Here is a 12,642-nt window from a genome sequence, read left to right as displayed (position 1 = left end):
CACACACACACACATTCTTCCGATTTGAGCGCAGTGACGGGAGGGCGACACGCGACGCACTTCTCAGGGAGCGAGAGGCCGGCGTCCGCCGTTACTTTACGTGCGTGCGTGTTTGCGCTCGTGCACGAGAGCGCACGTGTGTGTGTGTGCGCGCTCAGGGGGCACCGGCCAGGCGGGGCCGCCAATGTCTCTGGGCGTCAGCGGCGCGAGCGTCATATCCTCGCGGGCTCCGTGTCCTTGTCCTCCAGCAGCCCGATGAACTGAGCGAAGCTCTCCTTCACGGCCTCCAGCTGGTCGGCGGCGCTGCCGTCCAGGATCCAGCGCTTCCCTCGGGCCAGCGGCTCCAGCTCGAAGTACTTCTTGACCTGAAAGAAACAGAGGCGGTGGTCAGTCAGAGCATCCAGTGGGAGGTTACTTAACTTTTTGAAAACCACCCTATTTGTAGGCCCTTTCCTCGAAAATGTCATACCCAAACTAAAAAGGGTGTATCTCTGCAACCACTAGGGCTATTTGAATAATGTTGGTGTTATAATAAAAGGTACACATGTGAGATGTTGTTCAGATGTGTAACTATCAGTCTATATGTTACTGGTTAAGAGTAAATGAAGACGACACACAGAAAAAAATGAAAAGGTTTCAGGTCTGCCTATAAAAAAAATCACTTTCAGGATGATTATTTCTTTGAAATGATGCAGCTGTACGGTCCAACTCAAACCCAAATCATAGTTCAATATGTGAACATTCTCTAACCCAAATCATAGCTCAATATGTGAACATTCTCTAACCCAAATCATAGCTCAATATGTGAACATTCTCTAACCCAAATCATAGTTCAATATGTGAACATTCTCTAACCCAAATCATAGCTCAATATGTGAACATTCTCTAACCCAAATCATAGCTCAATATGTGAACATTCTCTAACCCAAATTATAGCTCAATATGTGAACATTCTCTAACCCAAATCATAGCTCAATATGTGAACATTCTCTAACCCAGATCATAGCTCAATATGTGAACATTCTCTAACCCAGATCATAACACAATATGTGAACATTCTCTAACCCAAATCATAACACAATATGTGAACATTCTCTAGCCCAAATCATAGCTCAATATGTGAACATTCTCTAACCCAAATCATAGCTCAATATGTGAACATTCTCTAACCCAAATCATAGCTCAATATGTGAACATTCTCTAACCCAGATCATAGCTCAATATGTGAACATTCTCTAACCCAGATCATAACACAATATGTGAACATTCTCTAACCCAGATCATAACACAATATGTGAACATTCTCTAACCCAAATCATAGCTCAATATGTGAACATTCTCTAACCCAAATCATAGCTCAATATGTGAACATTCTCTAACCCAAATCATAACTCAATATGTGAACATTCTCTCTGCAAAGGTTGACTTTGATAAAGTGAAGCAGAACAAAGTTAGAGAGGGTTTAGAACAGAGAACATTCAGGTGAGGTCTCCAAAATTTGCATTGGGGCACATTTGTGCCCAAGCACATTAAAAGGGGAGCAGCAGGAGCTCTTGGCATCCTTCCCGTCCTCAGGTCACGCAGGTTTCCGTGCACACGTGTGTTTTCTTCTCACGGTCGCTCACAAAACTACAACGAAAGAAACCATGAAGCCGCCCGAATGCAACCGCAGTCAACAAATATATTAAATACAAAAGTATAATACAATAAAACGGTGTGAAATTAAATAAACGTTTTCTCTTCTCTGGGAAATATGTGGCTTGTTGGCTTTTTTTTTGTACTGCTCTTTGGTTATAAAGTTCATATGTGGGCTTTTGGCTGCTCATGGCGGTGCGGTGAGGTTCTCTTTGGGGGTGGGGAGGGGTGAGAACCAGAACCAGCTGCTACGTTAAAAACAAATCTCAGCGGAGGGAAGCGATGTCTTAGACCTCCACTGGAGATACTGCAGGTTGTTAGGGTTTCTGACATTTCCAAGCTGAGAGTAATGGAAGCAATTTGGTTTGCCCGAGGAGAACCGAGTTCAGCCATCTCCTCCCGTTTGTCTGATGGCCGGTGAAGAAAGTACAAAGACCCGAGTGTGCCGCCCGCCGCTCGGAGAGAAACGCGCCGCTGATGCGATAGAAACGGTATGTTCCCTCCTCCCTGTTCCCTCCCTCGGTTTCATGTTCGCTCGGACAGTTTCTCCGCCTGCGAGGGCGTCAAAAGATGCGTCTCACACGAACAAACGCTGGAATAGTCACGCTTTACAGAAAATATTAAAATGGTATGGTTTTTGGGGTTGTTTTCTTCTTTAATTGTTTAAATATGAAGAGCATGACTAGACATATACTAAAAAGAGTTTTCTTGTACGAATGATTGCAATCTGGTTTTCACACAGGCTTCATGAATATTAATTCCCTGAAGACATTTAAAATGGAGCCATTGTGTCTTTAATCGCGGCATCTTTAGTGCTCAGATAGATATGTCTTCATAATTCTGCAAAAAGATGGTTCATTGATCAAAACCGCAGATACCCTCAGTGTTCTCAACTGGTCTTTTTTCCCCAAAAATACAAAATCTGTCGACTGCACCCGATCCACGCAGGTGCCCGTCACACAGTCAAATTACTTTTCAACTTCAAGTGAAATTGCTTTTGTCTAGACCGTGCTGGGCTGTCTAGCTGTGCCATGGTGTGTGGCATGAAGAGGATGGGGAGGAGGAGGAGGAGGAGGAGGAGAAGAGGGGGGGGGGGGGGGTACTCTTTGTGTCTGCTCAGATCCAGCCAGCCAGCCATGCCAGCGAGAGGGAGCGCTGTCCCTGCCCCTGAGCCGAGCCTCTGTCCGGGTGTAATGTGAGTTTAATGACAGATTAAGTCACCTCGACCGCGTTTGGCTCGGAGGCCTGGCGAGAAAGCCGAGCGGACCCAAACAGTGTTAACAAATCTGTCTGGGTAACTCGAGCCGCCCTAGTCCGGGGCCCTAGCCCCAGACCTAGACTGCAGACGATGCGGCTGGCTGCCTGTCTGGCGGGCCGGCTGTAGCCAAGGCCCTCTTCTGGAAGACTCTGGCCTCTGCACTGGCAGCCTGTCAAACGGCCAGCAGTGACCTCTGTGCAGACAGGCTCAAGCTTCTCCGACTTCCCTCCTCCTCGCCCAACAGAACACGCCCGACAAACGCCTTCTGTCCTCGGTACGATCGGGGAAGCTGATCCACAGTTGTGCACGAGTCTGAGATGCCCGTTGGAAAGAACCCTTTAGGGACGCGTCCAAAACGCCGTCTCAGTGTTACGCGGCTGAAGGAACCCCGTGACCTTCCAGCCGGGCGCAGTCAAACCGTGTGGGCCAAACCAGTTTCCCTGAGATTAAGTCCTCCTAAGCGCACTTATGCTTGCTTAAGGAATTGCGTGAGGTGTTGGGAAGGGTAAGCCACACAAGACGCCGGTTGCCAGATGGCTCCTAAGTTGACCACTGGGTCATCCAGTCAAGCTTCTTCTAGGTCATGCAGACCGGGGGCCTCGCCTTGTGCGCGGGAGAAAGCGGCTTATGCATGCATGAGGGTGTCAAAAAAGAAATCTTTAATCACCTGTGTCTGTTTCAACTGTAAGCCACCGGGGTATTCTGTTATGTGGGGAGCCGTAAACCTCTGAGCCTGAGAATGGATCACGCAACTGGGCTGGAATTTATTTTAGCATTCTTGAGACATGATTGATTACAGCAGTGGTTCTCAAACTGTGGGGCGCGACTCTCTAGTGGGGCGCCGAGGTATTACAGGTGGAGCGCGGAGTGGGGTGGTGCTGTTTTTAAAAAATATATAAAAATAAAATGTATTTATGATTCTTGCCATTTTGCTAAAAGCCTCCGTGAGATCGTCTTTTCTGCTGCTGAGTCTTTCAAAACAGAATATAGATCTAAGATCAACATTGAGCATTAATTGAGAGCCGTATCAAATCTACAACCCCGTTTTTTAAATATTTGCAGAGGAAAGCAGCTCACTGCAGCCACTATTACTGATACAACCTGATGCTCACACATCTGGACTCATTTTGTTTTGCACAGGTTGAACGTTATTGTTATTAACTTGAAAATATATTCAGTTTATTTGAGCCACAATAAGTATTTTTTTGCCAAATATTAGTTAATTTTTGCACAGATAGAACTTGATTTGCATTGTTGTAACAAAGTGATCGCACATGTTATTAGTTTTTGTCTGATGGAGCAATCCGGTTTACTTAAAAGGGATATACATTTTCTTTATTCTATTATTTGAAAAAGCACAGATGGAGGAGTCACAAAAGTTGGACCATTTTGATACAATTTTGTTGGGGCGGTGGGGCACGAACATATTTCTTCCTCCAAAGTGGGGCGTGACAGAAAAAGTTTGAGAACCACTGGATTACAGACAGTTATATTCAGCGTTAAGAATAACGGATTTACATGATTTTTGCAAGGTGGTAGAGGTGGTCCGTTTACGGCATCATGTTTAAAGGCCTAACAATTAGCCAACTTTAAGATTTAGAAAACTAAATCTACTATTCTACGGTAGAATATAAAAATAAAGTGCACAGGCAACAGATGACAGTACTTAAGGTGAAATGTAAGTGTAAACTGGAAAAAGAAAATATTAACACTGGAAAACATAAATCGGCGTTCAGGTATGCGACTGATTTCAGGACCGACTGAGGGAGAGGTGAGGGACGAGTTGGCTGAGCGGCTGGTCGGCTAAGCGTAAGCTCCTCCCCCGGTTAGCGTAAGCTCCTCCCCCGGTTAGCGTAAGCTCCTCCCCCGGTAAGCCTGCTGCAGGCTCCTTAAGGCAGGGTGGGCATGCGTGGCACGTGCATCCAGCTGCTCCCTGACCCACGGCAAGATTACTACATGGGATGGTCTCCGTTGGCACCGTGTCATGTCGAGAGGATATCCAGGCAGAATACAAAAAAAGCTCTGGCGTCTGTCTACTGCCTCCTGAGCAAGTAAACACACCAGGGAGGCAGAGGCGAAATACTACAAATAAAAGACTGTCTGGCCGGACTAGAGAGAAGAGAAAGATGCCTGAGGCCAAGTTCTAGTCGTGGAGGTGCATAATGTCATCTGCTGGGAATCTAAGTGAGAAACGCCCCTCACGAATCTGTATGCCTAAATGTCAAATTTAATCTGCAGTGGTTTTTACTTTAAAAATAAAACTGGGCATTCAAACTAGAAAGCAGGAGTTATTGTTCTCAAACACTTACATTACAGGCTGCACTGAAAAATAAGAGTGTACAAAATCAGTACGGTAGCAAATCAAGCTGAAGTTAAAAATAAACTGCCACTACTCACTTCTTCAGGCTGTTGTGAGGCAGCGTTCACAGCTAATACTACAAAAATGAATACACTGTATTCTCACTTAATCAAGTCCTATGTAATCCACATAATATTGAACAGGGAATATAAAGAGCTACAGGTGGATGAGTCAAAGAAAAACACAAATGTTCAGCCAGGAGACCAAACGACAAGTCAAGTCACTTAAGTAGTTAATTTAACCCAAAACCAAAATATTTTACGAAACCTAATTCAGTAGTTTTGTTACTTAAACCTAACTAAGTATTTCACGATCTTTTCCTAAACCTACCTAAGTAGTTTCATTGTCTAAACTTAACTAAGTGTTTGCTGATCTTTACCTAAAGATTCCAGATGTTTTTATTGTCATGTGCACAGATAGGAGTTACTCTGTACAATGAAAAGCTTGTTTTGCTGGTTCCTCCTAACACACACAATTACAATAAACTGAAGGTAAACAAAATAAGGCGCAAAATATAGTAAACCTAACTAAGTAGTTTTATTGTCTAAACCTAACTAAGTATTTCTCGATCTTTTCCTTAACCTAACTAAGTTGTTTCCTGTGAAGTTTTCTTTAAAACCCTTTAAGCAGGTAACAAATGTGTTGAAGGACTTTCATAGGAGAGCGCATGAACAATGAGAAGTAACTATTCCATACAAGCCGCTGTGTGAGGATAACATGCATAGTTGCAGCAACCCTCAGACCAAATCAAACATGCTCATACTCCCACTCACACCTTGAGGCAGTTCAATCCAGATTGAGTCTCTGCTTCTCTAAAAAGGTGCTCAGCCCTCCAGCTATTATCCAAACACAATGCTGAAATCATTTATGGGGACGTTTAAGATTTAATCCGTTGTGTTGTACCACCAGCAAATATACACACATTCACATTTTAAAGAGAAACTAACTTTGTGACAAGCCAAACTGCCTTTGTGCAAACAATGTCCCATACACCAGCAGCACCCAGTCAGCTGACACACACCAGTACCTGGCCCACCTCTGTGGTGTCTCCTATAGCGCCTTCTGGCTCTGCGCTTGTGCAGAGTAATTCATGTGAAGTGCCTTTCTCAAGGGTGCCATGGCAGAGGTCCAAGGGAACAGATTGCACTCAGTTTCCATGCCATGTTCAGGATCTGTGATTTAAAAAAAAACTCTGCTCCGGTTCAATGGTCCTGCGCTATGTACGCGTCTTTGGAAACAAATCTAGAAGTCAGTTCTAGCATTCTTGCAGAGGTTGACAGCAAAGCCAGATGTAACTGACACACTGCTGCAGGAGATCCGTACCGGGAAAGAAAGTCAACTCTCAGTTTCTCATGTTGGGGAAGTTTTGGTTTTGTTGAGTCTGGCTCTCGCAGTTGCCTCAGGATCTAAAAAGTCTGAGAAAAATAGCAAAACTAAATTCAATAATATCAAGTAATGCTAATAATATCTTCCTGTTTAGGTAATAAGATCATAAAGAGAAGAACAGGAACCTTTTGGCCATGTTTAAAAGAAGAAGAAAGAAACCAAAACACAAAGAGAAGCTAATAAAAAAGACTAACTCAAACAGATAAGTTATCCTTCAAACACGTCTGTCCTGCAGGTAACTATCAAAACTCCTTTGTGGAGCAGGAGAGGTTTACTCAATAAAGTCATTGGCTAACCGATGACTTCAGCCTTGAGGTTTACATTTGGATGAACTTCAGCACGGGCCTGTTTTCAACCAAAAAAAACACACCCTTTGTTCAAAGGCTTCGGAGCATGTGTGTATAACGTGACCTTTGGGACAAGGCAGGAGAAAGCGTCCGGACACGTCTTGATATGTGTTTTAGAAAAGGGAATTGTTAATATAGTGTTTAGAATAAATGTTCCTCATTGAATAGAACATGTGGCCTCCAATGCCCTTGTCCAAATATGTAGCATGACAGCATGTCTATCCTGCTTCACTGTCATGTGTCAAAAGCTCACCACACGGGTAAGCCATACAACTGGAGACAGAAGCATTAGGGGGGTCTCCGAACTAGGGAAAGTGGCAGACTCAAATATCCAAGACAATCAATTACACCATCCCTTGACATGTTGGCCCCTGTGAAAATATCAGTCACTTGGAAAGTGGCCCGCGCTGGCGACTGCACTGAAATGGGGGGGTAATGTGAGATCCACTTACCATATAATAGATATGCCTTTGTTTGCTTTTTCCGGCTTAGCTAAGAGAGCCTTAAAGACATGCAAAATCCCAGAGGTGCCCAAAGAGAGGAACATTTGGGAAGCCTGTGAAGAAACAAACATTGTACCACAAACTGTGGGAGGTGTCGAATGGGGCAGCCCACCGGCCAGTGAGCAAAAGCTAAAGCCTGTTTAAGCAAAGCTTTAACACTTTAGGCAACGGACCCAAAGTTTTGCATCTGAGAGGATTACCCAAGGTAGATAAAGACCGGATCATGGGTTGAGTGAAAGTAGTACCTGCAGGGAGGGGCACATGACACTACCACCTTTGTTTACAGATTAAACGAAGCATGGACTTTCAATTTGGTTGGGACGGCTAACAGGTGGTGCAGGACAGAGACACGAGTACAAAGGATTTCGCATCGGTCCCCGTGGCAAAAACCCCGGCCACCATTCACATGCATCCTCCTGCACTCACCAAAAAGCCGCCCGAGATGTCTCACAATGGCTGCATGTTGCCGTCACAGCATCCCGTTCCCTACTTGCTTCCCTCGCACTTCTGGTCTTTAAAAACGCGCCGGCTTTCTAATGGCCGGCGTGTTTTTTTTGAAGGAAGGCCTCTCAATCGCCTCTGACCAACGGCTTGTTGGCGCACAGTTGTCGCACACAGTTGTTTCACATTTGGCAAATTGCGGCATTGGCCACAATTGCGTAATTGCCGTGGTTTGCGGGCGCCACTGCAGAGCCATGCATGAGCAAATTCAGAAAAGAAATGCATGCAGAAGTTTGCAAGAACCCACGGCGGCAAAAAGCCTAGAATGCGAGGACCGTAAACCTGAAGAGAGGCAGTGGAGGAAAGACAGAAAGATGTGGACTTTCACTTTAGTATTTTTCACTTGATGTGGAAACGATCCAGAAGCGTAAAAGCCACAGGAACCAGGCCATAGTTGTAGAACTGCTGGACCGGGGGATTCGGCAGGCAACAAATTAAGACGCAAGTCCCCGTGTCACGGTGCCTTGAGATTTACCGTCCTGTTCCACACTCAGGTGGGACCCCGGGTCTCCCTCCGGCTCGGCTCAGTGCAGGTTCAAAGTGATTCGCTCGCGGTGCACTTCTCTTCAAAGTCAACTGACCACTGCTGGATCAGAGCCGTCCTCAGAGGTGCTGTAAATCTAAGCGAGGGACCGCACAGAGGACATTCTTCCACCGGCCCTTTTCGGCAGCCCAGAAGCATTTGTTCTTGGGAGTTTTTCCTGCGGTGGATCGGATGACTTCTACAAACACTTGGCTGCTGTGACCTGAGGGGAAAGACCCATCTGAGCCTCGGGTCCGGTGTGTGTTTGCGGAGCACGCATTCACACACACACACACACCTCGACATAGCGGGTAAAGGATGGGTGGTGATTCAATAACGTTTATCTACTTTCAGCACTATTACATTTTCTTTCTGCTAAATATTTCTTCTCACATCAACACATCTGGGCAAGTTTAATGTAGCGAAGCACAGTTTACAGCATCAGTTTGATTATTTTATAGGGTTTTGGTGACATTAACCCAAACACAGGATTATGAAACCTGACTTTCTGTTCAACCAGAACATCTTAAAATACATTTAGTCTTTTGGGTTCGGGGGCCCCTTGAAGGAGATCAAGGATAGATTAGGTTAGAAGCCCGGTGATGTTACAGTCCAGAAGCATGAATGACATGTTCTTTAGCTAAAGAGCGCGGGTCGGGGGAAGGAAAACATCCGTCCCCTTGTGTGGGTTGGGAAATAATTGGCAGGTTCGGCAGCTGGGACACGGTCCCTTCACCAGGGGTTGACCTGTGGGACGCTAGGAAAAGTCTGTCAGATCAGAATATCTGGGATGTGTGTGTGTGTGGGGGGGGGTGCCCATGTTTGCCTTGCTTTATTACAGATTTACAGTAACTCAATTTATTAAAAGGCCAAGGAACATCTGGTATGTGGGACTTAGACAGGCGAGCTGGCGTCCTGCCCACGCTCCCTGCTGCAGGGGCCGGTGCACCGGCACCTTCCCCTGGAGCCCGGCCTCCCTCTCTTCTTCTTCTTCTTCTTCTTGTGAAGAGGGCCCGCCGCGCTGTAGCGGCCCACACAGAGGGCCCTCAAAGCCCAGGAGGTCCGTTACAAGCCCTCCTCCTCTTCCTTCCCCCTCCTCCAGGACCCCCCTAGTGGGACCCTCCACCCCTTTCACTCAGAGGCCCCCCTTTCACGCTCCACTCCTGACAGTTGACCAGCTTGAAAGCTGCAGCGGGCCGGGCCCCCGCTTTAGCACACAGCACGCGGCATTACAATCAAAGTGCTCCCCTTCTGCAAAAAATTTAAACCATGCGTCACACACACAGTCACATGCCATTGGACCATCATATCTGAAACTCGAGGTTCCTGTGTTTTCTCACCTACTCGCATACCGTCGCCTCGTCGTAATCACGACCACGTCGTCATAGTTGTCCTCGGGGTTTGTGCGTTACGGCGGAGGGGAACAATGCAGAACGATGGGACTTCAGACTACTCACAAGACAAAGGGCCTAATGAAAGCAAGGCGGATTTATTGACACACAACTCGCATTCCAAAGCACCTTTTTCCAGCTGTCCCCGGCTTCCACTAATCACGGCACTCATCACTCCGCCCGACTGAAACGCGTTAAATCCACACGCCAGTGGTGTCTCTGTGTAAATGCAGGGTTGCGGTCGCGCCCCTCAGCTTCAAAAAGTGAGATTTGATGTACTTTAGGAAATGTGTTTATTTTTATGCGCTATTACTTCCTTCTGTTACAGAACTGCTTCTGGCTGGGTTTTTAACCACTTCCAGGAAATCGAAGAGCGCGCAGCCAACGACTCGCCCCGGCCACAGCACCAGCAAAACATTTCCATACCGCAACAGTAGAGGATGAAAGCCGCCCCATGTGCTCCTTCTTTTCCACTTCTATCGACTTAAAACTCAATAACGGAGGGTGGTATTTAAAAAAGATCAAACTTTTCCAGGAGTCGCATTTGTAAAACATTGTTATGCAATCAACTAAACTTTTTTAAAAAAAAAGAAGAAAAAAGTAATTTGGAGTTTTGTCCAAAGGGTAAATTTCAATGGATGAAAACCTCCATGGAGGAGAACCCCCCAGGGATCCCCAGCGTTTGATCCCTGTGAGTCAGCAATGGAACCTGGGGGTCAGATTACATGCTGAATAGGCTTTTCGGAAGTCTTGTCCCGGCTAGTGGCGGCCGGTCGTCCGACCCTGCTTGACCAGCGGACAAAGGGAGAGCCCTGACCACAATTGGGATGGAGGTGGTGGGGGTTTCTCTTTTCTCCTCCAATGGAAAGTCCGGTCCTGAATAGGGTCTGGTAGACTGAATTGCACTCCACACCGATTTGGATGGGGGTCAGGGTTCAGCAGCATTTGTGGGAAAAAGGCGAGCACCGGTGCCCACAAAACCTGCCGAAAAATGCCCTCTCACCCACGGTGCCCCTTAACCTCCCCAAAGGGACGGGGACCACCGGCTCCCGGACAGGGGGTTGAGGGGGCAGTGACAGGATGAGAAAGGCTGTATGGGTGGGAAAAGGGAAGAGAAAGCAGGGGGATGAGGGTGGGCGGGGCGGGACGGACAAAGATGTGAGAGAGATAAACCATCAAAGAAACGAGAAGTCTCTAAGTAGCTTCACATATTGCGCCTGGAAGGTCGAACGCGCATTCTCCAGAGGGTAATCAATACGTGCCGCTCTACTGGTTTTGCAACCCTCGCCTTCGGAGGAAGCGTTGGGTGCGAGTCCGTGAGATCTCTCCCGACACTGAGGGTCCGCAGAATCTGTCTCTCAAAAATGAGAGACAGATTAATTCGCTAGCTTCAAACATCTGGACTCACAACTCTGATCTCAGCGGTGCAGTCGGACGCGAGGCCACCGACTGCGGGACTTTTGGTCTCCTGCTGGCATGTGTCATAATTGGTGGCCCTCTTCCGGTCACAGCGAGTAGAAGCGACAACCCCCCCCGCCTCCCCCCGCCTGCTTCCACGGGCCGTAAGAAGATCTGATGGCCCGACCAGGAGTCAGGCACTTTGTTCCACATGCATAATGCAACGGTGTCGCTCACTTTCCAGCCACCGCGGAGGGACTTGTAAAGAAACAGAACGCATTGCACAGAGATCACAGACTCCGCTCGAACCACCCCCGACTTATTAACATCCGCACCGGTAAGAAAACCCTTCACGGGGCGATACAAATGGGGCACATCACGCATCCCCCCTTCCCCGAGGTCACAGAAATGATCCGGGAGCGGCAGACGCGTCGTGGATGAAGCAGCTTTCCCCTCTCCGTCTCCTCTTCAGGTCGCGTTATCAAACGCTCCAATCGCACGGCGGAGAGGGAACGACAAGGTGAAGCGCAACACGAGACTGAAAGGCAGACGAAAGACATTTAAAGTCAGCGTAATTTTAAGTCGCTCCGTCGGAAATTATCGAGCTGTTTCGCTGCTGCGAAGGTGAGAGTCATCCGGCTGCACGTGGCGGAGGCCACCGGCCGACTAGAGAAACACACAAGTCACACCCCGGGGTGCCGTACAGTAAACCTCATCAGCTGACTGGAGGGAGGAGGAAACGCACTCTGCAAAAACTACATTTGCTTCTGATGCAGATTGTAAAAATTGTTGGGACGTATCTCTGTGGATGAGTGGATCTCTTTTAGCTCACTGGCTAATCTTCCAAAAGAAACATTTAAGGATACAATCATTTATCTACAATCACGCATGTTACGTGCCAGTACTCTACAGACCTAGTGACAATGCAAAAAGTGAGATGTAGTACATATGAGTGAATGAATGAATGCTGATATAAAATGAGAGCTGCTGCCTCTACGCAGGTTTCCCGGCTCGCGTGTAGCCGACCAGCGAGTCGCCGCTGGCGTCCAAAACAGGAAGTAAAAAAAAGAAGAAAAAATGACTCGTTAAAAAAACAACATCAAAAGAATAAGAGGCGGGCATCGGTGAGAGTTCGCCCTCGTTTAAAAAGGCCGACACCTTGTAAAGAGAAAAGGCGCTGCATTGATTTGTCTCCGTTATGTCGGAACATCATGTGCTGAAAGCAATAAGTTCAACACAAGACATCGGAGTGAATATTTTCCCAGAAAAATGAGAACAACTCGTGTCGATATTGTTTACATCGTGCGGCCAGAGAGTCATTTTGTACAAAGAAGAAAAAAG

At 47.0% G+C, this 12,642-nt stretch overlaps 1 protein-coding gene across 1 annotated transcript in view; it reads right to left on the bottom strand.

Annotated features, from left to right (window-relative positions):
* Positions 1 to 212: 212 nt before the first annotated feature.
* The window catches only part of arl15a (ADP-ribosylation factor-like 15a), a gene marked incomplete at both ends in the record, with an annotated part of 89,344 nt that continues 76,914 nt past the window's right edge, over positions 213 to 12,642 (bottom strand). Inside the window, one exon of the mRNA XM_079223013.1 lies at positions 213 to 365. Coding sequence (XP_079079139.1) covers positions 213 to 365 — 153 coding nt within the window. The remainder of the gene's footprint in view (positions 366 to 12,642) is intronic.

This window comes from Taurulus bubalis, assembly GCF_910589615.1.
Source record: "Taurulus bubalis genome assembly, chromosome: 8".
NCBI classification, from domain to species: Eukaryota; Metazoa; Chordata; class Actinopteri; order Perciformes; family Cottidae; genus Taurulus; species Taurulus bubalis.
The sequence above is the reverse complement of the archived record's forward strand: the minus strand, read 5'-3'. Positions and strand labels throughout refer to the sequence as shown.